This window comes from Tamandua tetradactyla, chromosome 2 (genome assembly GCF_023851605.1).
Source record: "Tamandua tetradactyla isolate mTamTet1 chromosome 2, mTamTet1.pri, whole genome shotgun sequence".
Taxonomy (NCBI): Eukaryota; Metazoa; Chordata; class Mammalia; order Pilosa; family Myrmecophagidae; genus Tamandua; species Tamandua tetradactyla.
In genome coordinates this window covers 121,866,123-121,894,001 of record NC_135328.1, presented here as the reverse complement: position 1 = coordinate 121,894,001, position 27,879 = coordinate 121,866,123, and the positions used below count along the sequence as shown (strand labels likewise).

At 39.5% G+C, this 27,879-nt stretch overlaps 1 protein-coding gene and 1 long non-coding RNA gene across 14 annotated transcripts in view; one reads left to right on the top strand and one right to left on the bottom strand.

The window, feature by feature from the left end:
- The window catches only part of FANCC (FA complementation group C), a 446,081-nt gene that overhangs the window by 355,435 nt on the left and 62,767 nt on the right, over positions 1-27,879 (top strand). For all 13 annotated transcript variants that reach the window (XM_077148703.1, XM_077148704.1, XM_077148701.1 and 10 more), the window contains one exon: positions 20,303-20,459. In XM_077148703.1, the coding sequence (XP_077004818.1) occupies positions 20,303-20,459 (157 nt within the window). The remainder of the gene's footprint in view (positions 1-20,302; positions 20,460-27,879) is intronic.
- The window catches only part of LOC143673769 (uncharacterized), a 48,774-nt gene continuing 44,780 nt past the window's right edge, over positions 23,886-27,879 (bottom strand). The window contains exon 5 of the long non-coding RNA XR_013170628.1: positions 23,886-24,551. This is a non-coding gene — a long non-coding RNA (uncharacterized LOC143673769). The remainder of the gene's footprint in view (positions 24,552-27,879) is intronic.

Here is a 27,879-nt window from a genome sequence, read left to right as displayed (position 1 = left end):
CCTTTATTAAAAAAGAAGAGCAAAAATTGAGGACATAATGGCTCATGTGGAGGAACGTGAGAAAGAATAGCAAACTAACCCTAAAGCAAATAAAAGAGGACAAATAACAAAGATTAAAGCAGAGTTAAATGAATTGGAGAACAACAACAACAACAAAACAATAGAAAGAATCAATAAAAGCAAAAGTTGGGTCTTGAGAAAATCAATAAAAATCAGTGGGCCACTAACAAGGCTTACAAAGAAAAAAAGAGGGGATGCAAATAAACAAAATTAGAAATGAGAGAGGGTGGGGTCATTAGTACAGACACTGAAGATATAAAAAAAATCGTAAGAGGATACTATGAACAACCATACATCAAGAAATTTAGCAACTTAGATTAAATGGACAAATTGCAGAAACACACAAACAAACTACACTGACTCAAGAAGAAATAGAAGAACTCAACAAATCAATCACAAGTAAAGAGATTCAAACAGTCATCAGAAGTCTTCCTACAAAGAAAAGCCCAGGGCCAGATGGCTTCAGAAGGAAATATTATCAAACATTCTATAAAGAAATAACACCAATCCTGCTAAAACTTTTCAAAAAAATTGGGGAAAAAGGAACACTACCTAACTCATTTTGTGACGCTAACATCACTTTAGTACTAAAACCAGGTGAAAATACTGCAAGAAAGGAAAACTACAGACCAACCTCCTGAATAAACACTGATGCAAAAATTCTCAACAAAATTTAGCAGATTGAATCCAGTAGCACACTAAAAGAATTATACACCACAACCAAGTGGGGTTTATACCAGGAATGCAAGAATGGTTCAATACAAGAAAATCAGTTAATGTAATATAGCGCATTAGCAAATCAAAAGGAAAAAAAATGATCCTCTCAATTGATGCTGAAAGAGCATTCTACGAAATTCAACATCCTTTTCTGATAAAAACACTTCAAAAGGTAGAAATAAAAGGTAACTTCCTCAACATGATAAAAGGCATATATGACAAACCCACAGCCAGCATCTACTCAATGGTGAAAGGCTGAAAGCTTTCCCCCTAAGACTGGGAATGAGACAAGGATACTCTCTGTCACCACTATTATTCAATGTGTAATAGAAGTTCCAGGGAGACCAATCAGGCAGGAAAAAGAAATAAATGACATCCAGATTGGGCAGGAAAAAGCAAAATTTTCATTATTTGCAGATGACATGATACTATACTTGGAAAATCCTGAGAAATCTGCAACAAAGTTTCTTGAGCAAAAAAACAAATTCAGCAAGGTGGCAGGCTATAAAATTAATGTGCAAAAACCCGTAATGCATCTATACACAAGCAGTGGCCTAGCCAAGGAGTCAATTAGGGAAAAAATTCCATTCAAAATAGCAACTAAAAGAATCAAGAAACTAGAAATGAACTTAACTAGGGATGTAAAGGACTTGTACACAAGAACTACATAACATTGTTGAAAGAACTCAAGTCTAAACAAGTGGAAAGACATTCCATGTTCATGGATAGGAAGGTTAAATATAGTTAAGACGTCAGTTCTACCCAAATTAATCTACAGATTCAACACAGTACCAATGAAAATTCCATCAACCTACTTTGAAGACTTGGAAAACCTAGTTACCAAATTCATCTGGAAGGGAAAGAGACCCTGAATAGCTAAAAGCATCCTAAAAGAGAAGAATGAAGTGGGAGGATTAATACTCCTTGATTTTAAAACCTATTGTAAAGCCACAGTGGTCAAAACAGCATGGTCCTGGCAAAAAGATAGAAGTATTGACTAATGGAATTGAATTGAGAGTGCAGGAATAGACCACCAATCTATGGTAAACTAATCCACAAGGCCCCCAAATCTAAGGTACTTGGACAAAATAGTATTTTCAATAAATGGGCATGGGAGAACTGGATATCAATAGCCAGAAAAATAAAAGAGGACCCTTACCTAATACCCTATGTGAAAATTAACTCAAATTGGATCAAACACCTAAACATAAGAACCAGTACCAGAAAGCTCCTAGAATAAAATGTAGGAAAACATCTTCAAGACCTAGTGATAGGAGGTAACTTCCTAAACTTTAAACCAAAAGCCCAAGGAACAAAAGAAAAAATAGATAAATGGGAACTCCTCAAAATCAAATGCTTCTGCACCTCAAAGACTTTGTCAAAAAGATGAAGAGGCAACCAACTCAATGGGAGAAAATATTTGGAAATCACACATTGAACAAAGGTTTGATATCCTGTATACATAACGAAATCATACAACTCAACAACAAAAGAGCAAGCAATCCAATTATAAAGTGGGCTGAAGATATAAATAGACATTTCTCTGAAGAGCAAATACAAATGGCTAAAAAGCGCATAAAGAAATACTCATTAACTGTAAGGAAAATGCAGATCCAGACTACAATGAGATACCACCTCGCACCTATAAGAATGGTTGCTATTGAACAGGAAACTATAAATGCTAGAGAGGATGTGGAGAATTTGAGGCACTTATGCATTCCTGGTGGGAATATATAATGGTACAGGTGCTTTGGAAGACAGTCTAGTGGTTCCTCAGAAAACTAAATATCAAGCTGCCCTATGACCTGGCAATAGCACTACTCAGTATATACCCAGAAAAGTTGAAAGCAGTAACAGAAACAGATATTTGTACACCGATGTTCATAGCAGTGCTATTCACAATTGCTAAAAGATGGAAACAATCCAAATGCCCATCAACAGACTAGTGGATTAACAAAATATGGTATATACATACAGTGGAATATTAAGCAGTGGTAAGACATCCTGAACCACATGACAAGATAGATGAGCCTTGCAGACATAATGCAAGTGAAATAAGTGAGTACAAAAGGACAAATAGTGTATGATTCCACTCTTAGGACCATGGTAAAAGTAAAATCAGAGGCTATAATAAAGAATAGGGAAGTTAGAGATACACAGAAGCTTGAGATGGGTGAAAGTTTGCTAATGAGGTTGATCTTATTTGTAAGGGAATGGACAAAAGTGAAGGCAGTTCATTTGTGGGTCTACGAGTAACATTACCATATTAAAGGTGAACATGATTGAAAGGGGTTTTATAGACTCATGTGTTCCACCACTACAAATATAAATAAGTTATTTTATGAACTACTTCAAAGGTATGAATCCTGTACAAAGAGTGGATGATCTCAGGGTATAGAGAGAAAACTGATGTTGCTTGCTCTGCACTATGTTTAAAAGGAAAACATCAACAGTACCACAGCAATATCAGGGGTACATAATGGGGGGAAGGACAAGAGTTAGGGGAAGGACAAGAGTTAGGTTTGGATTTTCTATTTGGTGAGGGTGTGTTTGTTGGCTATCTTTCTCTTGGGAACAATGAAATTATCTAAAATGACAGTGTTGAACTGTTGATTTTGACATTATCCATGAGGCCTAGTAGATAGAGGTGGCTGAAAGATGCACTGACTGAGTAGTAGACTGGCAAACAATGGTGTAAACAAATGATCAAACATGGTACTGCTACACAAAGGAACAAAGTGAGGCATGCAACAATGTGAATACATCGGTGGGACATTTGGTGAGGCAAGATAAGCCAGAAACAAAAGAGAAAATATTATATGACCTCATTTAGTCGATAGTTATAAGAAAACTGGGGCCTAGATGGTAAGCTCTTATAGCAGTCACATTTAGTCTGGGGAGGTAATTGTTATTTCTGGATTTTGAGGGGCTGTTTTATATATGTGTAACCTGGTATTTAGAGATAAGACTGAAGCCAATTGGGTAGGGATTAAGGTAATTCAGTTTACAGGAGTAAGGAAGACTTTGCCTGTATTTTAGAAACATACCTATTCTTTGAGACCGAAGGAAGAGAGTTTTATTATGTCCAGAACCTAGGTTTTCTGTAGTAAGTAATATAACTCATCCTATTTAGATGAATCATTTAAACAGGTCAAACACAGTCCAGAATAAGAATGAGGGCCCTTCATCCTGTATAGCTTAATGTAATTCCTGGATACATCCCAGAGTCTATTAAGCAGATAATCAAAAAGTATTGGCAATGTCCAATGAGGGATAGGAGAAATATTATGGAACTATTAAACTTTACCACTGGGGAAACCCTGGATACGGTGTCAAGCATTAGGGACACCCGAACTAATGGCCAAACCCTTGATCTTGAGGCTTGCTCTTCTGAACTTCATGCATGAGGCAAAGACGCTTAGCCAACCAATTGGTATGCCTAAGAGTCACCTCCAGAGGACCTCTTTTGTTGCTCAGATGTGGCCTTTCTCTCTCTAAGCCCAACTCTGCAAGTGAAGCCATTGCCCTTCCCCTTAAGTGGGAGATGACATCCAGGGATAAAAATCTCCCTGGTGATGTGGGAGATGACCCCCAGGGATTATGAGATCAACAATGCCATCCTGACCAAAAGGGGGGAAAGAAATATAATTAAAAAGGTATCCATGGCTGAGAGTGTTCAAATAGAGTTGAGAGGCTACCCTGGAGGTCACTCTTATGTGTGCTTCAGTTAGACATTGCTACCTATCATAACTTGCCAAACCCAACCAAAACCAGTCCTACCAACCCATAAGAATGGGCAACCTACAAAGGTTCCATGCACTAGGGTAATTCTTCAAAACCTACAATGTCCAGATGGGTCCCTGGACCAGTTAAGTTCTGAAATGCAGAGGGCCCAGCCCTTCCAGAACATCAACTAGTTCCACCCCCCATCCCATATTATCAACAGCCCCTTCCAACATGAAAAAAGTTAGAATGGGCATAGCCCAAATACACCTAAAGAGTGAGAGAAAGATCAGAGGTGATGATGGGGGGTTATACAGAGAAGGTAGGGTTTAACAAATGAGTATGAGTGCTGAATCATTATACTGATATTTCTTTTCCCCTCCAGTACCTTAGAGCAGCTAGAAATAAAAACCTAAAATTGTAGGATTGTAACCCATATCAGATCTGAAATTTGTTCTACCACTAATTGTTGCGATATACTTTGAAATTTATTGCTTTTATGTATATAGGTTATTTAAATAGAAGGAGGAGTATAACAGAGGAGATAGGATTTAACAAATGAATATGACTGCTAAATCATTATATTGATATTTCTATTGGTCTCCAGTTCCTGGAGCAGCAAGAAGAAAAAACAAAAAATCATCGAACCATAACCCATACCACACTTTAAAATCTGTTCTATAACAACTCTTTAAAATGTACTTGGAAATTTATTGCTTTTTTATACATGTTGTATTTCACAACAAAAAAATTTTAAGATGCACTTAGCAAGAAGACCTCTAAAATATTCACATTTGACATTATACAAATATGAGGACATAAACTTTACAAAATAAATTTAACTTACCCCTCTTTTTTATTTCAAAATAAAAAGTATAATAGAGAATATTCTTTCCAGTTCCTTGGAATTAAGTGATTTTTTAAAAACTTGATACAGATTTTTTTTTCTTTTTTCTTTTTTCTTTTTTTTATTAACGGAAAGAAAGAAAAAAAGAAAAAAAATAAAAATAAAAAAAGAAATTAACACAACATTTAGAAATCATACCGTTCTACATATGCACTCAGTAATTCTTAACATCGTCACATAGATGCATGATCATCGTTTCTTAGTACATTTGCATCGGTTTAGAGGAACTAGCAACACAACAGAAAAAGATATAAAATGTTAATATAGAGAAAAGAAATAAAAGTAGTAATGATAGTAAAAAACAACAAAAAAAAAACCCTATAGCTCAGATGCAGCTTCATTCAGTATTTTAACATGATTACTTTACAATTAGGTATTATTGTGCTGTCCATTTTTGAGTTTTTGTATCTAGTCCTGTTGCACAGTCTGTATCCCTTCCGCTCCAATTACCCATTATCTTACCCTGTTTCTAACTCCTGCTGGACTCTGTTACCAATGACATATTTCAAGTTTATTCTCGAATGTCTGTTCACATCAGTGGGACCATACAGTATTTGTCCTTTAGTTTTTGGCTGGACTCACTCAGCATAATATTCTCTAGGTCCATCCATGTTATTACATGCCTCATAAGTTTATCTTGTCTTAAAGCTGCATAATATTCCATCGTACGTATATACCACAGTTTATTTAGCCATTCTTCTGTTGATGGACATTTTGGCTGTTTCCATCTCTTTGCAATTGTAAATAATGCTGCTATAAACATTGGTGTGCAAATGTCCGTTTGTGTCTTTGCCCTTAAGTCCTTTGAGTAGATACCTAGCAATGGTATTGCTGGGTCATATGGCAATTCTATATTCAGCTTTTTGAGGAACCGCCAAACTGCCTTCCACAGTGGTTGCACCATTTGACATTCCCAGCAACAGTGGATAAGTGTGCCTCTTTCTCCGCATCCTCTCCAGCACTTGTCATTTTCTGTTTTGTTGATAATGGCCATTCTGGTGGGTGTGAGATGATATCTCATTGTGGTTTTGATTTGCATTTCTCTAATGGCCAGGGACATTGAGCATTTCTTCATGTGCCTCTTGGCCATCCGTATTTCCTCTTCTGGTAGGTGTCTGTTCAAGTCTTTTTCCCATTTTGTAATTGGGTTGGCTGTCTTTTTGTTGTTGAGTTGAACAATCTCTTTATAGATTCTGGATACTAGGCTTTATCTGATATGTCATTTCCAAATATTATCTCCCATTGTGTAGGCTGTCTTTCTACTTTCTTGATGAAGTTCTTTGATGCACAAAAGTGTTTAATTTTGAGGAGCTCCCATTTATTTATTTATTTCTTCAGTGCTCTTGCTTTAGGTTTAAGGTCCATAAAACCACCTCCAGTTGTAAGATTCATAAGATATCTCCCTACATTTTCCTCTAACTGTTTTATGGTCTTAGACCTAATGTTTAGATCTTTGATCCATTTTGAGTTAACTTTTGTATAAGGTGTGAGATGCGGGTCTTCTTTCATTCTTTTACATATGGATATCCAGTTCTCTAGGCACCATTTATTGAAGAGACTGTTCTGTCCCAGGTGAGTTGGCTTGACTGCCTTACCAAAGATCAAATGTCCATAGATGAGAGGGTCTATATCTGAGCACTCTATTCGATTCCATTGGTCGATATATCTATCTTTATGCCAATACCATGCTGTTTTAACCACTGTGGCTTCATAATATGCCTTAAAGTCCAGCATCACGAGACCTCCAGCTTCGTTTTTTTTCCTCAAGATGTTTTTAGCAATTCGGGGCACCCTGCCCTTCCAGATAAATTTGCTTATTGGTTTTTCTAATTCTGAAAAATAAGTTGTTGGGATTTTGATTGGTATTGCATTGAATCTGTAGATCAGTTTAGGTAGGATTGACATCTTAACTATATTTAGTCTTCCAATCCATGAACACGGTATGCCCTTCCATCTATTTAGGTCTTCTGTGATTTCTTTTAGCAGTTTTTTTGTAGTTTTCTTTATATAGGTTTTTTGTCTCTTTGGTTAAATTTATTCCTAGGTATTTTATTCTTTTAGTTGCGATTGTAAATGGGATTCGTTTCTTGATTTCCCACTCAGCTTGTTCATTACTAGTGTATAGAAAAGCTACAGATTTTTGAGTGTTGATCTTGTAGCCTGCTACTTTGCTGTACTCATTTATTAGCTCTAGTAGTTTTGTTGTGGATTTTTCCGGGTTTTCGACGTATAGTATCATATCGTCTGCAAACAGTGATAGTTTTACTTCTTCCTTTCCAATTTTGATGCCTTGTATTACTTTTTCTTGTCTAATTGCTTTGGCTAGAACTTCTAACACAATGTTGAATAATAGTGGTGATAGTGGACATCCTTGTCTTGTTCCTGATCTTAGGGGGAAAGTTTTCAATTTTTCCCCATTGAGGATGATATTAGCTGTGGGTGTTTCATATATTCCCTCTATCATTTTAAGGAAGTTCCCTTGTATTCCTATCTTTTGAAGTGTTTTCAACAGGAAAGGATGTTGAATCTTGTCAAATGCCTTCTCTGCATCAATTGAGATGATCATGTGATTTTTCTGCTTTGATTTGTTGATGTGGTGTATTACATTAATTGATTTTCTTATGTTGAACCATCCTTGCATACCTGGGATGAATCCTACTTGGTCATGATGTATAATTCTTTTAATGTGCTAGAATTTTATTGAGGATTTTTGCATCTATATTCATTAAAGAGATTGGTCTGTAGTTTTCTTTTTTTGTAATATCTTTGCCTGGTTTTGGTATGAGGGTGATGTTGGCTTCATAGAATGAATTAGGTAGTTTTCCCTCCACTTCGATTATTTTGAAGAGTTTGAGGAGAGTTGGTACTAATTCTTTCTGGAATGTTTGATAGAATTCACATGTGAAGCCGTCTGGTCCTGGACTTTTAGGGAGCTTTTGAATGACTAATTCAATCTCTTTACTTGTGATTGGTTTGTTGAGGTCATCTATTTCTTCTTGAGTCAAAGTTGGTTGTTCATGTCTTTCCAGAAACCCGTCCATTTCATCTAAATTGTTGTATTTATTAGCGTAAAGTTGTTCATAGTATCCTGTTATTACCTCCTTTATTTCTGTGAGGTCAGTAGTTATGTCTCCTCTTCCATTTCTGATCGTATTTATTTGCATCCTCTCTCTTCTTCTTTTTGTCAGTCTTGCTAAGGGCCCATGAATCTTATTGATTTTCTCATAGAACCAACTTCTGGTCTTATTGATTTTCTCTATTGTTTTCATGTTTTCAATTTCATTTATTTCTGCTCTAATCTTTGTTATTTCTTTCCTTTTGCTTGCTTTGGGATTAGTTTGCTGTTCTTTCTCCAGTTCTTCCAAGTGGACAGTTTATTCCTGAATTTTTGCCTTTTCTTCTTTTCTGATAAAGGCATTTAGGGCAATAAATTTCCCTCTTAGCACTGCCTTTGCTGCGTCCCATAAGTTGTGATATGTTGTGTTTTCATTTTCATTCACCTCTAGGTATTTACTAATTTCTCTTGCAATTTCTTCTTTGACCCACTTGTTGTTTAAGAGTGTGTTGTTGAGCCTCCATGTATTTGTGAATTTTCTGCCACTCCGCCTATTATTGATTTCCAACTTCATTCCTTTATGATCCGAGAAAGTGTTGTGTATGATTTCAATCTTTTTAAATTTGTTAAGACTTGCTTTGTGACCCAGCATATGGTCTATCTTTGAGAATGATCCATGAGCACTTGAAAAAAAGGTGTATCCTGCTGTTGTGGGATGTAATGTCCTATAGATGTCTGTTAAGTCTAGCTCATTTATAGTAATATTCAGATTCTCTATTTCTTTATTGATCCTCTGTCTAGATGTTCTGTCCATTGATGAGAGTGGTGAATTGAAGTCTCCAACTATTATGGTAGATGTGTCTATTTCCCTTTTCAGTGTTTGCAGTGTATTCCTCACGTATTTTGGGGCATTCTGGTTTGGTGCATAAACATTTATGATTGTTATGTCTTCTTGTTTAATTGTTTCTTTTGTTAGTATATAGTGTCCTTCTTTGTCTCTTTTAACTGTTTTACATTTGAAGTCTAATTTGTTGGATATTAGTATAGCTACTCCTGCTCTTTTCTGGTTGTTATTTGCATGAAATATCTTTTCCCAACCTTTCACTTTCAACCTATGTTTATCTTTGGGTCTAAGATGTGTTTCCTGTAGACAGCATTTAGAAGGATCCTGTTTTTTAATCTGTTCTGCCAGTCTATGTCTTTTGATTGGGGAATTCAGTCCATTAACATTTAGAGTTATTACTGTTTGGATAATATTTTCCTCTACCATTTTGTCTTTTGTATTATATATATCATATCTGACTTTCCTTCTTTCTGCACTCTTCTCCATATCTCTCTCTTCTGTCTTTTTGTATCTGACTCTAGTGCTCCCTTTAGTATTTCTTGCAGAGCTGGTCTCTTGGTCACAGATTCTCTCAGTGACTTTTTGTCTGAGAATGTTTTAATTTCTCCCTCATTTTTGAAGGACAATTTTACTGGATATAGGAGTCTTGGTTGGCAGTTTTTCTCTTTTAGTAACTTAAATATATCATCCCACTGTCTTCTAGCTTCCATAGTTTCTGCTGAGAAATCTACACATAGTCTTATTGGGTTTCCCTTGTATGTGATGGATTGCTTCTCTCTCGCTGCTTTCAAGATCCTCTCTTTCTCTTTGACCTCTGACATTCTAACTAGTAAGTGTCTTGGAGAACGCCTATTTGGGTCTATTCTCTTTGGGGTGCGCTGCACTTCTTGGATCTGTAATTTTAGGTCTTTAATAAGAGTTGGGAAATTTTCAGTGATAATTTCTTCCATTAGTTTTTCTCCTCCTTTTCCCTTCTCTTCTCCTTCTGGGACACCCACAACACATATATTTGTGCGGTTCATATTGTCCTTGAGTTCCCTGATACCCTGTTCGAATTTTTCCATTCTTTTCCGGATAGTTTCTGTTTCTTTTTGGAATTCAGATGTTGTATCCTCCAAATCACTAATTCTATCTTCTTTCTCTTTAAATCTATCATTGTAGGTATCCATTGTTTTTTCCATCTTTTCTACTTTATCCTTCACTTCCATAAGCTCTGTGATTTGTTTTTTCAGTTTTTCTATTTCTTCTTTATGTTCAGCCCATGTCTTCTTCATGTCCTCCCTCAATTTATCGATTTCATTTTTGAAGAGGTTTTCCATTTCTGTTCGTATATTCAGCATTAGTTGTTTCAGCTCCTGTATCTCATTTGAACTATTGGTTTGTTCCTTTGACTGGGTCATATTTTGAATTTTCTGAGCGTGATCCGTTATCTTCTTCTGGCGTCTGGGCCTTTAGTCAGATTTCCCTGAGTGTTGGACCCCACAGGTTGTAAGATTTTTCTGTGAAATCTCTGGGTTCTGTTTTTCTTATCCTGCCCAGTAGGTGGCACTCGTGGCGCACGTTTGTCTACGGGATCCACCAGTAAAAGTTGCTGTGGGTCCTTTAACTCTGGAAAACTCTCTCCGTAGGGGAGGTTTGGCAGCTGAAGCGTCTTGGAGGAGTGCCAGCTGGCCCGGGGGTCCGAACTCGGGGACGGTCGCTGGCCGCCGCAGCACGTGAGAGCGCCCGACCAAATTTCCTAGTCGGCCCGGGGCGCCAAGCGTGGCGGAAGGGCGCCAGCTGTCGCAGCCCGGGAGAGTGCACTGTTCCCAGGCGGACCGGGGAGTCACGTGTTTGGAAGGGACCCCCTGGTCACCGTTCTCCGCAGTCTGGGGATTTCTGACCCAACTCTTTCAGTTGGTCTGGGGGGCCTCGCGTGGTGGGGACGCCAGCCACCGCGGCCTGAGGGGACCGCCTGCCCAATTCTGCCAGCTGGCCTGGGAAGGAGGAAGGGAGGGACTCCGGCCGCTTGCCGTCCCGCCCAGGAAAGCCCGCGTCCCTCGGTGTTCTCACCGGAGCTGGTTCTCCCAGACAGTCAGCCGTTCCAGGATGGGGTACGCTGTCCCTTTGATCTCCGTCGTGGCTCCGGGAGCTGCTCTGTATTGTCTCCACTCCCCCAGTAGCTGTTCTGGAGAAGGAAAGGTGAGGGTGGCAAGGCTGTCGAGGCTGGTGGCGGAGGAGCCGGTGAAGGCGGGGGAAGAGGGCACCGTGGTGGTTGGAGAGCCGCCGGAGCAGGAGGGGGAAGAGGGGAGAAGGAGGGCGGGCGGGTCGGCTGCTGCGGGGCGTGGGCGCCACGCGGCGTGCCGGCGTAGAGAGAGAGGGGAGAAGGAGGGCGGGCGGGTCGGCTGCTGCGGGGCGTGGGCGCCACGAGGCGGGCCGGTGGAGAGAGAGAGGGGAGAAGGAGGGCGGGTGGGTCGGCTGCTGCGGGGCGTGGGCGCCGCGCGGCAGGCCAACGGAGAGAGAGAGGGCTTGATACAGATTTTTGTGGGTTTCTCTGGCAGTGTAACTGTACTTGATTTATTCCTGATTTGAGAAAGTAGAAATAATATTACTGGTGCTCATACTGGATGAGAGAGCTCCTGCCTCCTCCACCGTTCTCAGACAGTTTTAGAAAATATTACCCACCAATAGCAGTGCCCTCAGCACAAACCTTTCTTGAAAAGAACTTAATTGCACATTCTGTTTATTATAGCCATAAAAACTTTGGAGTCAAAATTATTTAATAAGCAGCTGTACAGCTGAAGGAATTTCTTTGCCTACTACTTCTTTTTGAATAGGAAGGGGTAACTGCCTCACTAAATTGAGTATTATAGAAGAATAAAGTCTTTAAATGTCAGGGAAGCTTCGGTTTGGAAAAGTTTAATAGAAGAAAGTATTGAACACATGACAGTGTCCTGTGTGGCCTTTTCCTGCTTCACCTCAGAAATTGTTACTAATCATCAGGTTTTTATATGAAAGTTCTGAGGAGCCTATTTTCCCTTATTTTGAAGGGGAAAATTATAATAGCAATTCCTAACAATTACTTAAAACATAACTGTGACATGGAAAACTACCCATAATTATTGGGTAAGAATTGAGGGAAGCCTAGTTTTTGTTGCAGCCTGTTTTTCTTAAGGACGTTTGTCATTTTGACCTTTGTCCAGATTGGATGGAGGGAACAAGTAAGTTAGAGTAGGAAAGGACATCCTTAAAGTTTCTATGACTAACACTTATTGGATGGAATAAAATTTTTCAGTGTCCCTAAAAACATTTTTTTGCTTTATTGACTTTTTTTTAACTTTTTAAACTTAAAAATTTTTTTTTATTGTAATAGTTAATAGTTTAACATATGTCCAAAGCAAAGAAATAAAAAAGCAATCGTTTTCAAAGCACTCTTCAAAAAGTGGCTACAGGATAGATCCCAGAGTTTGTCATGGGCTACCATATGATTCTCTCAGATTTTTCCTTCTAGCTGCTCCAGAATATAGAAGGCTAGAGGGCCTTCTATATTAAATACTTTTAATATCACTTTTAAGTAAATTTTTAAATACTTTTTTATCATCACAGTCAACTTTTTCTTCTTTTTCTGTGAACAATAACATACATACAAAAAAGCTATAAATTTCAAAGTACAGCACCACAATTAGTTGTAGAACATATTTCATACTTTGACATGGGTTACGATTTCACAATTTTAGGTTTTTACTTCTAACTCCTTTAAAATACTAGAGACTAAAAGAGATATCAGTTTAATGATTCAGCATTCATATTCATTTGTTAAGTCCTTTCTTCTATGTATAATTCCACCATCACCTCTGATCTTTCCATACCTCTCTTTGGGGTTGTTTGGGTTGTGGCAATTCTAACTTTTTGATATTGGAAGTGTCTGTCACTAATATGGGGGGAGATGGAACTATCTGATGTTCTCGAGAGGCTGGGCTAGGTTTCGGGACTTATCTAGACCAGGGACCCATCTGAAGGTTGAAGGTTTCTAGAAAGTTACTCTAATGCCTGGAACCCTTGTGGAATCTTATATATTGCCCTAGGTGTTCTTTAGGATTGGCTGGAATGGCCCTGGTTGGGGGTTGGCAGTTTATGACAGGTAGCAAGGTCTACCTGAAGCTTGCATAAGAGCAACCTTCAGAGTAGCCTCTTGACTCTATTTGAACTCTCTCTGCCACTGATGCTTTATTAATTACACTTCTTTTCCCCCATTTGGTCAGGATGGAATTGTTGATCCCACAGTGCCAGGTCTGGATTCATCCCTGGGAGTCCTCTCCCATGTTGCCAGGAAGACTTTCACCCCTGGATGTCATGTCCCGTGATTTCACCTGCAGGTTTGGGCTTAGAGAGACTGAGGCCACATCTGAGCAACAACAGAGGTCCTCCAGAAGTAACTCTTAGGCACGCTTATAGGTAGTCTAAACTTTTCCACTACCTACATAAGCTTCACAAGAGTAAGCCTCAAGATCAAGGGCATGGCCTATTGATTTGGGTATCCCTAATGTTTGACACAGTATCAGGGGATTCCCTGATGGTAAGGTTTAACTTTATTGACTTTTAAAAATTTCCTTAGAACTATATATTCATTTGATCCAGTCAAACAATACAATGCAAAGGTATACAAAGAAAATATTGATTATTCCTCCATATCACCCTCCAGTACTTGTGGTAACCATACTTTATACTCTTGCAAACATTTAGAAATCTACAGAAAACAGGTTTCTCTGTTTTTTTTTTAAAAACAGCATTACACCATACATATTATTCTGAAACCTTTTTTTTAACCAACATATCTTAGATATCCCTCCAGAAATATAGCTCCAGTTCAGTTTTTAAAAACAGGAGCATATTCCATGATACGTATGGACCGTAATGTATTCAGCTCTTCATCAATGGATACACGGTCAATATGTTTCTAATTTTGTCTTTACAGTATTGGTACAGTAAATATCTTCAAATTGATGCTTTTATTTCTATCAAGTAAATTCACAGAAGTACAATTATCAAAGCAAAGGATACGCATATTTTATATTTTACTAAGTGGTACTACTTGAATTTCCCAGAAAGGTGTAACCATTACCCCTTCCACATGTAAGAACACTGCTTCACCACCTCAGCATTGGATGTTGTCACTCTTCTAAACATTTGCTAATGTGAAGGTAAAAAATGATATCTCATCAGTGTGCTAATTTACCTTTCTCTACTACTACTAAGGTTAAAATTCAGCACATTTTTATTCACTGTTTGTACTTCTTCTGTGGTTTGCCTTTTTTAATTTCAATACCCAGCCTTGTGCATATATGGAGCACTGTAGATAATACAAATGTATTGGCCCAACCCAATTTTGTTATGCAAATATATTAAGATCATACACTTTTGGTGATCTCTTCATCTGAGATTGATTATACAGAGTTAAGACTTTGGTGTTTTAGAGCAAAATAGATTTTGTTGGTAATAGGTTATTCAAATATTAAACAAGAGGCCATAGATTAAATGGTTCACAGCAATTAGTACAGTGTGCTCTGAATCAGAGCTCTCATATGACAGTTGTTAACGTACACATTTTTTCAAACTGTGTCTGAGTCTAGAACAAAAAATTTTGCACTTACTGACTTGAGCATAGAATTTTTGTAACTCTTAGCTAATATTGTTAGTAAGCAACATCTTTTAATTAAGATATTTGATGGAAATATGGATTTGTTTTATATTTGTTCGTATTTATTTGTTGCTTATTCTCAGCTATCTTGTACCTTGTTTCAGTCCATCTGACTTAGTATAAATTACACTCACTGCATTATGGCTGCACAGAGGCACTGGGGTAGTGGTTTCCACTCTGAAGAGCTTTCACTGAAGTGAAAAGCTTTTCCAATGATGTACATATTTATTTTATATAGATCCTGAAAAAAGATGAGGTGTGCTGAAAGCAGGTCAGAGGACATCACTGGTATTTCAGAAAAGAAAGGAGTCTCTGAGAAGCCCTCCCCCATCCTACTTTCCTTCTGCATCTCAGAGCTTTCCTGCCTCTTGGAGTTTTCTAGCTCCATGACAAAAGCTACAGAAACCTCCATCCCAATCTCAAGGGGTATTCTACTTTGCCCTGAATGCTGGACAGAAACCCCTTCCCAGGGTCCATTAATGTGGCTAATATTGTCTGACAGACTAGACTTTGAAAAGACTTCCCTAAACACTGAAGGAAATGAACGCAGAGGTCAGGCATCTGGCTCATAAAGTAAAGCTGACTTTACTCCCACCCCAGTGCCCTTGCTCTGCCTTCCTATACCTCTTCTTGAGACTCTCACACCCCACTCTCTTGCCTGGGTGAAGAGATTTTCCATATAACCCAAAAGCTGAAGACCAGCTTTAGCACCAGTCTGCCTGGGTTTCAAATCTTGGCACAACTCTTAATTAGTTGCAAGTCCCTGGGCAAATTACTGTCTTACCTGCACTGACCTCTAGCCTTGTCTATACCATAGGGACAGTAATGGCACCTGTTTTTGTAGAGTTGTTTCAAAGATTAAAATACAAGTAAAACACTTAGGATCATTCCAGGCTTATTGTAAGCCTTTAATAAACGGCAACCACTGGTTCTTTAACCTCTCCCTCTCCTTTTCCTTTTTCCTATATGTGGAGGACCACAACTCTTCTGCTACCTCCTGTGTCTGCTTCTGCACAGCAGTCCCTCGGAAGCCTTGTCTACCCATGCTGGCTCTACCTCCATGCACTCTCCTCTAATATACTGCCTTCGGCTTCCAATATGCCTGCAGGATGATGTACTTGGGGAGGTCACAAAGGGCCTGCCCAGTGCAGTGCTTGTTGTTCACTCCACTTCTTACCAATCTTGTAGCAGTGTCCATCACAGTTGGCCTTGCTTCTTAGACCAAGTGTCTTCGTAGACTAATCATTGGCCTCTGATTGTTTGCTTCCTGTCTATCTGGCATCTCCTTCTCCATCTCCATCTGCAACTCTTCCTCCTCCTCTACCTGACACCGAAGTGTTGGCATTCCTCAGGGCACAGGCTTAGACCCTCTCCTCTGACCATTCAGAGCGTTCTCTTCCAAGTTCTCATCCTTTCTCATGACTTTACTTGCTGGCTGAACAGCTCCTCGGTAACTATTTCTATCTCTAATTATATCTTTACATTTATATCTATCTATATCTTTGGCCTACACCTCTCCCCAGAACTTCCAATGTGGATATTCAAGGACCTACTTGACATCTCTGCTTGGTTGTGGCTCCAGCATTCTAAATTTGCACACCCCAAACTGAGCTCTTAGTAAATCCTTCAAAAGCTGCTTCTTTCCATCTCAGTAGTAATACATCCATCCACCTCATTGCTTAAGAAACTGAGGGCATCCTTGATTCCTAACTCTCCTTCACCATCTCTCATCAAAGTCATTGCCTGTTTCTCTTGATATTAGTACTAAAATATATTTTGGGTACTCTTTGTTCCTTCTCCATTGCCCCCCCGCCCCGAGTCTGAACCAGAACTCCCTCTCCCAGGACTATATGTCTCTCTGCACCCAGTTCTTCATGCAGCCATCAGAGTCACCCTGTGAATATAAATCAGACCCAGCACTCCTCCACTTAAAACCATTCAGGTCTGGCTAAGTCCTGAATCTTAGAGAGCCCAGCCTATCCAAAACATCAGCTAGTTCCATCTCCCTGCCCCATATTACTGATAGCCCCTTCCAACTGGAGAATGGCCATAGCCCAAATACCCCTAAAGAGAAGGAGAAAGATCAAAGGTGATGGTGGAGTTATATAGAGAAGGTAGGATTTAACAAATGAGTGTGATTGCTGAATCGTTATATTGATATTTCTTTTAGTCTCCAGTATCTTAGAACAGCTAGAAGTAAAATGGAATTGTAACCCACACTAAACTCTACAACTAATTGTTGCTCTGTGCTTTGAAATTTATTGCTTTTTTGTATGTATGTTATTTTTCAAGAAAAAAAATCCATCTCTTTGTGGTCCGTGATTCCCAGGGGTGTAAACCTCCCTGACAATGTGCAACAGAAATCATAGAATGAGCTGGGACTCAGCATCAGGGGAGTGAGAAAACATTCTTGACTGAAAGGGCTTGTAAATAAAGTGTCAGTGGCTGAGAGATTTCAAACAGAGGCGAGAGGTTATCCTGGAGGTTGTTCTTATGCATTATATAGATTTCCCATTTTTAGTTTATGTTGTATTAGAGTGGTTAGAGGGAAGTGCCTGAAACTGTAGCTGTGTTCCAGTAGCCATGTTTCTTGAAGGTGATTGTATAATGATATAGCTTTCGCGTTGTGACTGTGTTATTGTGAAAACCTTGTATCTGATGCTCCTTTTATCTGTGGTATAGACAGATGATTAAACTATATGGATAAGAAATAAAGAAATAATAGGGGGAACAAAGATTAAAATAAATTGAGTAGATTGAAATGCTAGTGGTCAATGAAAGCGAGTGGTAAGGGGTATGGCATATATGAGTTTTCTCTGTTTACTTTTGCTGGAGAGATGCAAATGTTAAAAAAATGATCATGGTGATGAATACACAATTATGTGATGATATTGTGAGCCATTGATTGTAACCATGTCAAGAATGTTTGTATGTTTGTTTGTTGTTTATAATAAAAATATCTTTTTTTAAAAAGTTTATTGTAATGATAAAAAAAAATACTTATTCCTTCTAGCCTCCAATGTTCTGGAGCAGCTAGAAGGAAAACTCTGAGATGGTGATATGGTAGCCCATGACAAACTCTGGCATATTGTTGAAGAGAGCTTTGAAAACTACTGCTTTTTTCTTTCTTTGTTTTGTATATATGTTATATTATACATTAAACAAGTTTTTTAAACATAACAGTCACTCAGATCAGAATAAACAAAGTAAAATCCTTGGTTCTTGCCTTGGCCTCTGGTACCTACAGCCTCATCCATCACAGGCCACATACCCTTTGTTCTTGGCGGTCACACCTGCCTTCTCTCTGAGTCTGACCTTGCTCTTTCCTGATTGAGGGCCTTCATGGTAGGTCTTCCTCTGCAAGAATATTCTTCACCTGCCTGTCAGCTCAGCTTGGAGAGGCTGTCCCTGACCACCTGAGCTAAATTAGGCTTCGCTTGTTAATTCTCTTGCATCAGCCTGTTCTTTTCCTTCGAGCCCTTATCAGTTTTATTTATTTATTTATTTAGGTATATCCCCTGTGGACTCTGAACTACTAAGGGTGCAGACTAAGTCTGTTTTGTTTACAGCTGTTTATCCACTACCCAGCACAGTGATTGCTACATAGGAAGTGCTCAATAATCACCCTTTGAATGAGGGAATGAATTAATAGCCACCACTTCCTTGCTGTCAATTATAAGATATGGAAATTGCAACAGTAGGCCCCCAGAATGGACCAGGTGCTTACTGAGGATGTGGGGACTCCATGGCAGTCCTTCCTTCTTGGTGTGGGAAGGGCAGGAGAATGCGGGCGAAGGGATGCCAGGCTTCCCAGAAGACTTGAAGCTCAGCATAAGAAAATGAGATCAGGAACAAAAGTTCAGAGGGAGGCCATCCCTCCTTTCCTTCCTCTTGCCCCTTCTGCCTGTTCCTGTGACAGTCCTTCACCCTCTTCAGCTTCTTTTCTGTTCCTTGTCTTTCCCCAGTTAATCCAGGACAAGGTCTGTAGGACTTATGCTGAGGGAGAAGAAAAAGGGAAAAACCACTGGAAATTGTTCCCGTGTTCCCCTCCCTGTTCCTTTCCTTCCCCTGTACCTATTCCATGAGCTTCATGCAGGTCCTGCAGAGAAATGCTTCAGCCTTGGATCCTACAGTCACTATACAGGTGATTATACAGTTATAAATCTCAGTTTGGGAGAGAAGTTGTAGTAAAGGGACAGGCTTGAAGGGATTGTTGGATAATGGGGCATCTTTATCCCCCATTTTAGTTTTTCTTATTAATAGCCATAAACATCTTTGGCGGAAACGTGAAAGGATTCTTTCTGTGATGCCACATTTTAGAAGTCAGAAGGCTCTGGAAAAGCAGGGCCAAAAGTGGAAAGACAAGTGCCACTAGGCCGTAACAGGCCGTGGGGTCCCAGGAAGAGTGGTGGGAGGCCTGCCGAGAAGAGCCCCTGCTGTTGTCCCAGATCCACCACAAGAAAGATGCCCCCTCATGCTCCCTCCGAGGAGGGGAATAGAACCCCTGATTCACTGGCATAGGAGAAATCTGCAGACACATGTTCCTGTTGAAAGGCAGCTACATAGAATGGTCAGGGTCTTAAAGAGTTTTATACTTAAAACCCACTTTAGGCCATAACTACCACATATGAAATTGTTGCTCAAGAAAAATATTTTTTAACTTTCAAGCAACAGATTTACAAATACAGGTATTAAACATTTATTGTGTGCCAAACACATTGTTAATCATCATTATACGTGTGTTGTACATGCGATCCTTACCACAACACTCTGAGGGAGATATGTCCATTTTATGGAGGAGAGAACTGAGGTGCAGAGTAGTTCCCAAGATCATCCAGTTAGTAGGTCGTGGTGCTGGGACTCAAATCCAGGTCAGATTCCACACTTTTAAACTATTATGACATGCTTTCAAGCCAAACTTTTTAAATTTAAGTACTGCTTTTACCTAGTAATACTGCAAGACCATTCTCCATCTCATCTTTTATCACCCTCTTTTTCTTCTCAGTACATATTTGCTTATCCTTTTTAGAAGTTTTTGTTTCTCCTTTTTCTGAGATTTCTCTATTTCTTAAGGTGAGTTGAAGTTGAAGCATGTTCACGTTATTTTGTAGATGGATATGTAGTAAATATTCATTGACATGATAAATACTACCAGTATTTAATAAACATAATAAATTTAGCATGTTATGAAATTTCTTTTCATGACCATGATGAAGAGAAACATCACAAATTGGATTAATAATTGCATTTTAAACTTTCTTAATCTTCTTTTTTCAGTAATCCATTTCTATTTAAAATGTTGTTTATTTCTTGCTGAAGGAAGAAGATTTCTCTCCCTACATCAGCCATCATCTGCCTCTGGCTTCGGCACCTTCCCAGCCTTGAAAAAGCAATGCTGCATCTTTTTGAAAAGCTAGTCTCCAGTGAGAAAAATTTTCTGAAGAAGATCGAATGCTTTATAAAAGATTCATTGCTGGTATGTACTATGCTTCAATGAGAAGAGAAATCCTTAAAGAAAATGCTGGGTATCATTTTGTTTTAGTCAAAGAAAAGAAAAGGGGAAAAAATGAACAAATGAGCAGTAAGAACCTTTTTAACTAACCAGGTGTTTAGTTTTATTTTAGAAGTGCCTAATAGAGGGGGGCTTTTTGTATACTTTAAGCCTATACAAAAAAAGGGAGATTCCAGATTTACTTATCTTACATTGCATATTCACAAAAATTGACAATTTGACAACATAAACTTCTTAAAAATACTATTTATTTCAACATGAAAAGTAATTTTTTAAAAATGAAGATCTTATGGATGAGAGGAGAAATCATTAAGAAAAACATCCAAGAAATAGCCCTTTAGCTCTTCACTAGTGAGAAAATAAAATATTCAAGAGAATCAGAAACAAAACCCCAGAAAATTGGTTAAAACAACAGAAGCAAATAAGAGTTCTGTAGGTTTTCCTTGGGTGTCAGGCTGCCATCCTGGAAGCCGCCCTGCACTCGGTGACTCTCCCTTCTCCCTACATACTCAGACTGGTGACTTTCAGAACTCAGTGGGTAGCACGTCCCCCCATTGCCTAATCCAGTGGCAGCAGGCCTCCTCAGGGGCTGATCTGTCAGAAGGGTGTCCTTCTGTGGGAGGCAGCTCTGGGCAACTTGAATGCATTTTTGTAAGTATAGGAATAAAGACCAGTGTCCTTAGGGAAGCAATTCAGCAAACTTCGGTGTGCCACAGTCCTGGTGCCTCTGCCTCACAAGCACCCCGTGGTGTGTTCATTGGCTTTCATAACCTGTAGGAAATGTGGGCACAGAGATTGGCTTCCTATTGTGCAGGTGGAAAAAATTAGTTTGGAGGGATATGGTGAAGAGTCAGAACTTAAATTGGGGGCTAGGAAATGGAAAAGGAGAGTATTCACCCATCCACATCTGCAGCTAGGACTTAGTGATGAAGCTCTGCTCACTAAGTACTCTGAGAGTGGCTCAGCTAACCTGGGCTCAGTTTCCACCACCCCACCCCCCACACATTATTTGTTTAATTCAGTTGAAACTTACTGTTTTCTTTCAAATTAGTGACTGTGTAAGGGGACCATCACTGAATCAGTTGCTTCTTCTTATACCCTTTTTCTCACTTTAGGTCTCCATTGTCCACCCCCCGCCCCCACCCCAGCTTACATGTGGGACTGCCCATGGCACTGCTTACCCTCTCCCTTATTCCACAGACTCCTCCTTGCTTTCACAGTCTGTGGCTTCCCCCGGGGCCTCTGGAGAGTGCTATTCCTCCAACATCCATGCTTGCTTTCATCTGTAGGTTAGGTGGCACAAATTGAACCCAGCTGATGTGAAAGTTTACAGCATTAGTTTACATTTGTTAGGGGGGAAAAGAAAAAAAAAACAGGGGTGATATATGTATATTAAAACTGAGAGAATGCAGAGGATAATTACTACTTGACCTCACCATTCAAAAGAGTATATATTAAGGCAAGAAATAAGGATGCATGTGATTTTAAAATAATGACACTAAAAGCCAAAATAAGCAAAGGCTTTTAGAAACCCCCTGGGAGCTCATTCCAGAGTCTACCATTATTGTCAGGTTAAGTCTCTTTCTAACTTAACTGTCTGTGTTGTTATTTAAGTTAATTTCTCTGGTGCCTTCTCAGTGCTGATTGTAATAGCTGGACTATTTCCTTGCATTTAGGGTCCTTCATTACAGTTTCTTTAGTCTTCTCCATGTTGAAAGATTCCAGTTCCTTTGACTTTTCTAAGTTGGTTTGATTCTGCAACATTTCATTAATCCCTATGGTTCTTCTCTGAACTTCTCCCCATCATTCCTACCTGTGAGCCACAGGCAGGACCATTGTTATTTAGCATGGGATATGGCTAGGGGTGAGGGAGAGAAAGCAGACACTCCCATTAAATAGTGTACTGTATAATCTTCAGTCTCCAATTTAGAGTTTGAAACAATCTCCCCCAGTCAAACAACTTCTCAGTCAGTTGATTTACAGATGCATTTATCAGGAGCATGTGTGTAGAGATTCCGGGCTTCCATTATAGTTAAAGGGGGACTCTGGAGGGTGTTATTTGGTTTAATTTATTGTGGCATTTGCAAGATGTGACCTCTCTGTGCCTTATGGTTCAAGGAGGTGGTTATGATACAAACGATGAGCGGGAGTCTCTGTCTTCTGCTGGCAGCCCAGGCCCTACAGAGTCAAAAACCCAAACCAGCTGAGATAAGCCTGTGATATGACTAAGTGATTACAAAGGTAACCTGAAGAACCGGCTTCCTAATTGCATCATCTGACTCATTTATCGCAGCACAGTATCTCTGTGTAGTGACAGGACCAGGCCGAAGTATCAGAGAGATCTCTAAGAATCAAATAGCACAAGACTGCTGTGCTTTCCTACAAAAGAAACATGATACCTATTACATTATATTTGGATTCTGAGAGTAATTAAAGTGTGATGGTCTAAGTAACTTGTATTTTATATGGAGTTCTGTTAATTATGTTTCCATCCCTTGGGACTATCCAGAATTAGTACTGGAAATTCTATAGTTACCAAGACTTAACAGATGCAAAAGATAAAAGTGTGGTACAGGTTGCACAAAATGAAATGACCTCCCCAAATGCTTTTTGGCCTCTAAAGGACTTGGAGACCCAGCATTTTCCATTAAGACTGCAACTATAAGGAGTTAATCTAATACCATCTGAATGCTAAACATGTATGTATGTATTTGACTTCTAAAATAAAAATAAGATTTCAAAAGCCTGTTTATTTGTAAGGCTCACCCTTTGACTTCCATGGCTGCCTATAGTTTTTGGTGGCTCCTAAATAAATCACAAGACTAACCCCAGTTTGCCATGTACTGTGCAGACTGAAACTTTTCTAAGGTGGCTGGCCTTGTGCCTCCCTTGACAGCTCAGACACTGGAAGACCATAATCCATAGCTTCAGATCTGACCTTAAAAACTAATGTCAGGCAGGCCACGGTGGTTTAGCAGGCAGAGTTCCTGCCTACCATGCTGGAGACCTGGGTTCAATTCCCAGGGCCTGCCCATGTAAAAAAAAAAGTTGATGGCACCCAAAGCAATGAAAGCCATTTGCCAATTCTGCAAATGACACTATTCAGTTTCCCCAGGCTGGCCCCAAATCAGAAGGCTGTTATGTTGTCCAGTTTCAATTCCATTTAAGGAGCGCAGAAAGATATTGTTTGGATTCATAGTGCTGGCTGGGTGGCAGTGGCCCTGTGCTTGGCTTCGTGCTGCCCGCTGGGGCTGGCGTGATCCCTTGTTCCCATGCCCTTCCATTCCTCTCCTTCTCTGGCTGACCCTACGTGCCACCAGCATGCAGGCTGTGTCCTGAAGAGCTGGCCCCTCACCTTCCATAGGCAGATTTTTCGGAAAGAGCAGGGAACAGAGGAGGAATGCTTGGGAAAGGTGCCAGGGAAAGGCACTGGGGAGGCAGAAGATTTTATTTTAATAACCTTCATAACTCATTTGAAATTATTTATTTATATATTAAAACCTTAAGACTAAAAAGCATCCAGGTACCTTGATGTCATCCTTGACCTCATTGATATGAAATAGGATACATCCATTTCCTTGCTCACCAGATCACAATCTTAGCCACTTCAAAAAACAAACAACTTAAGAAAAGCTTTACAGAAAATTTCCAGTACACAATTCCCCTTTAATAAAATATACTGAAGTATTGACTTCACATCCTGGATGACGATGTCAGTTCTCTGCACTTGAATGAGTTTTCACCCATGTTCTAGCGTGTTCTTTTTTGGTCTTTTCATTAGCAATCTTTTAAGCACTTCCTTCTTGATCTCTTTAACGTAACATATGTAATTTGCAAAACTGGAAGTAGGTCATTTAACATCCGACGAAAAGGAAAGTGTTGTGGTGGCTCGGCCTCATGGCTGAGAGGTAAAACGGATCTGCATCTCCTGATAGGAGTTGTACTTTCCAGCGTAGACCTCAGGGGGGCACCAGATCCCCCAGCATTGTCTCTGTAAAGAAAGAGGCCCTGATTTTTAGTTCTGTTTTCACTGTTGAAGTTGCAGGACTTTTCCACCTGTAAGAAATGAAGGGAGAGAAAAAAGAATATAACTCCGCTACATCCCAAATAATCAGAGCAGTAGGCAACCTGGTGGGGAGGGGGTCATGCCATGCAGAGGCTGAGCTGAGGCAAGCAGGAGGATGAGGGGCTTTCTTTCCTCTCTGTCTGCGAAAGCCAGCTGGATGGAGACCACTGGACCAAGGCTAGAAAGAACAACTTCAAACTTGGGGGCGTCTTGTTCAGTGTCGAGCTGAGTATCCCTGTGCCTATCTCCTGCTCTGTGTCCCAAGACACTCAGCGAGCGCATGTAAATGTAAAATGCAGAAGTACATTTGGCACATGTTACGTTTTGGTGGTTGCTTTTTTTAAGCCCCAAAATGACAGATTTATCACTAATTAAACAATAATTGCATTATAGAGTACTGAAAAAAGTATTTCTTGTAGTATAAACAACATCTGGTAAAGATTAAAAAGAGAGAATAATTTTTCCAAACTCAAATCTGTTGAAAGAAACTTCAATGTTTTGAAACAAAATGGATTCTAAAATGTTAAAAGGATATTTTCAGTCTTATGTTTAGTATTTTTAAAGAAGATAGGAAGAAAATGGCATAATGAAAAATACAGATTTATAGAACTGCCTTATTTTGTGGGATAGATGTGAAGGTTTATATAAAGAGATTTTTTAAAAAACGAATCATTTTTTAACTCAGTACAGGAATTCACTTTTGAGATGGATCTTATGGAGAATCCTTTTTTTTAATGAAGAAAGTTATCTTGTTATGAATATAGTCACCATTTAATTTAATGCAATTGTTAATACAAGGGCTTCCCACCTGCCAAAAACAGTGATTTGGAAGAGTCAGGTCCATAGTGGGACTGGATTTCCTAGCCGAGGGTTAAATAGAATGGAAAGCTACCTGTCTATCTGCAGATGCCCATCTCCTGAGTAAAATATTTAAACTACATTAAAATAGACTGTGAAAGATTGTATATGTAAAAAATATATAGACTGTGAAAGAGAATCTTTTCCGGGCTTACTGAACTTCAACTTGTTCGTGTCTCACCTGCAATTTCTCTCTTTCAGAAAAAAATGTCTGTGAAGGATGATAGCTGAAAAAAGCCTAGAGAATTTTTTTCTGTTCCTTTACTGCCTTTTTTTTTTTTTCAAGAGTCATCTACTTTTAACTTTGAATTACCTCAAATCGTAGTATAATTTCCCTTTCTGGTTTGTGTGGTGTCCTCTCTCTTCCTTTCTCCCATTCTTCCTCCTGCCCTCTCCCCCTGTTCTCCCCACCCCCAACCTGTATCAGAAAATGATAGAAAGAAATATGTCTTCCTGAGAATTCTGCTCTTCAGTGTTCTCAGGTCTCTTGCAAGCAGCAAGTGGCCTGCAGTAAACATTGATGAATCAGGATAAAAATAGCAAATTAAGCTAACATCAAGAGGAGAGCAAGAATTGATGTAATTCTTATACTTCATGGCACAGAGTGACACATAGCCTCTCCCTCACCTCTCCTCTACACACAGGAATAGAATATCATTGTGCATTTTTTCTGTTTTGACTTTGTCTTCCCTTGTTTTGTTGAGGGATAGGATGGGAATGGGCTGTCCTTCTTAGCAGAGAGGAGATGAGCAATATAGTTCTGGGGAGCTGTGGGAGATGGGGAGGCAATGCACACCCAACTGAAAGCAAAGAGTCTGGAGCTCTTCGTCATCATCAGCCATTCTTCCCCAGACATTTAATGAAAAAGACGGAAGTGGGGGCAGGAGGAGAGAAGGGCAAAACTCTTGTTATTAATGGCTTTCTGGTAACATAGTTTCCCTAGACTTGAAATAGCCAGATGGAGCAGAGAAGAGCTTGAGAAGGAATAGATTTTGGTGGGATCGAGAATAACATACAAACAGATGCAACCCAGCAAAGGCTTCCTTCTTTCCTCGCTTTTATAGGAAAGATCATTGCCCAGCTCATGGAGCTTCAGAGCTGGGTCTGGAGTGGTTCAGTGGTAGAATACTCGCCTTCCATGCAGCAGACCCAGGTTAGATTCCCAGACCATGCACCCCCCAAAAAAAGCTGGGTCTGGAGCCCAGGGTTGCAGAGTAGCCCATAGAGTGTTACTCTAGTGTCCCAGTTTGCAAATAAAACAGAAGCACGGAGGGGTTAAATGTTTGCCTCATTGGTCATAAGGATACAAAAGATGTAGATTGGGAGTAGGGGGTGGGAAATATATGGCTTCCATAGAAGCATACATTAAGATTTTAATTCTATTTGGAGGATTCTCTTGATAAGAAAAGCAGCTTAAGTTTGCTTTTGTGGTTAGATGTCATCGGGACACATGCCTGGCCTGTTAGCACTCCAGTGCTCATGAGGAGAGGCACTGACCCTTAAATTATGTGCTTGGGAAGTATAAAGAGTCTCATTTTAAAAACCATCAGTGAAGGCTGTGGATGAGAAAGATCTGTTCAAAGCTCTAGACAGCAAGGGAGACTGTTTTTAAAATCAAAATCTCAGCCATTGCTGTTTCAGCAGGGTTTCTCCTGTCTCCTGGCATCTTATCTGTTTTAAAAGCTTTAACAGGTGGGTGAATCAGGTTGAGAGTAACCAAGGGTTTGAAATATTTGGAAAGAAAGGAACCTAAGAGATGAGTACATCACCACAGGAACAGGCAGATCTGCACAGTCTGGAGACATTTGAAACATCTGATTGATCTGTTTTGCTAGAAAAGTATATGAAAGAAAAGCTATAGTTCTCTTTTGGCAAACTGAGTTAGGACTTTCTTTCTTCCCCCCTTGATTTACAAGGTAGCCCTACTCTATACATTGGATCATCCTTTTCTTTGCCATCTGTAAACCCCTGTAATAAGTACCAAATGATTCCCTGTTAGCATCAAACATGGGGAGTGGCTGTAAGGTAACTGACCATTTAAAGTGAAAGGAAATGGTTCTCTTATCGTTTTCAGTTTTCCTCTTATTTTCTCTCACTGCATATTCAGGCTCTGTATGTCTGTTGATCTTTGGGCACATGACAGTGCTGTTTGGTCTGAAACCCTCTAATTCAAGAGGCATGTTGTCTACATAGTAAACTTTGAAAAACTGTTCTGGCAAACTTGGGTGAATCACATTTCTTCAAAACATGCAGTTTGCTTTTCCCTTCCAGATTTTTTCATTATAAATACATAGAAACCTGTGATATTTTCTGGGCATATATCCAGTGATCTCTTAATAACTGTTAGCATCTCTGTTATTGTTTACAGTGAGGCTGAAAAGCAGGAAAATGAACTTAACTTGCCTCAGATCAAAGCCAAGAAATAACTCTCTGTTGACCCACGGTTGAATAGATAGTGAA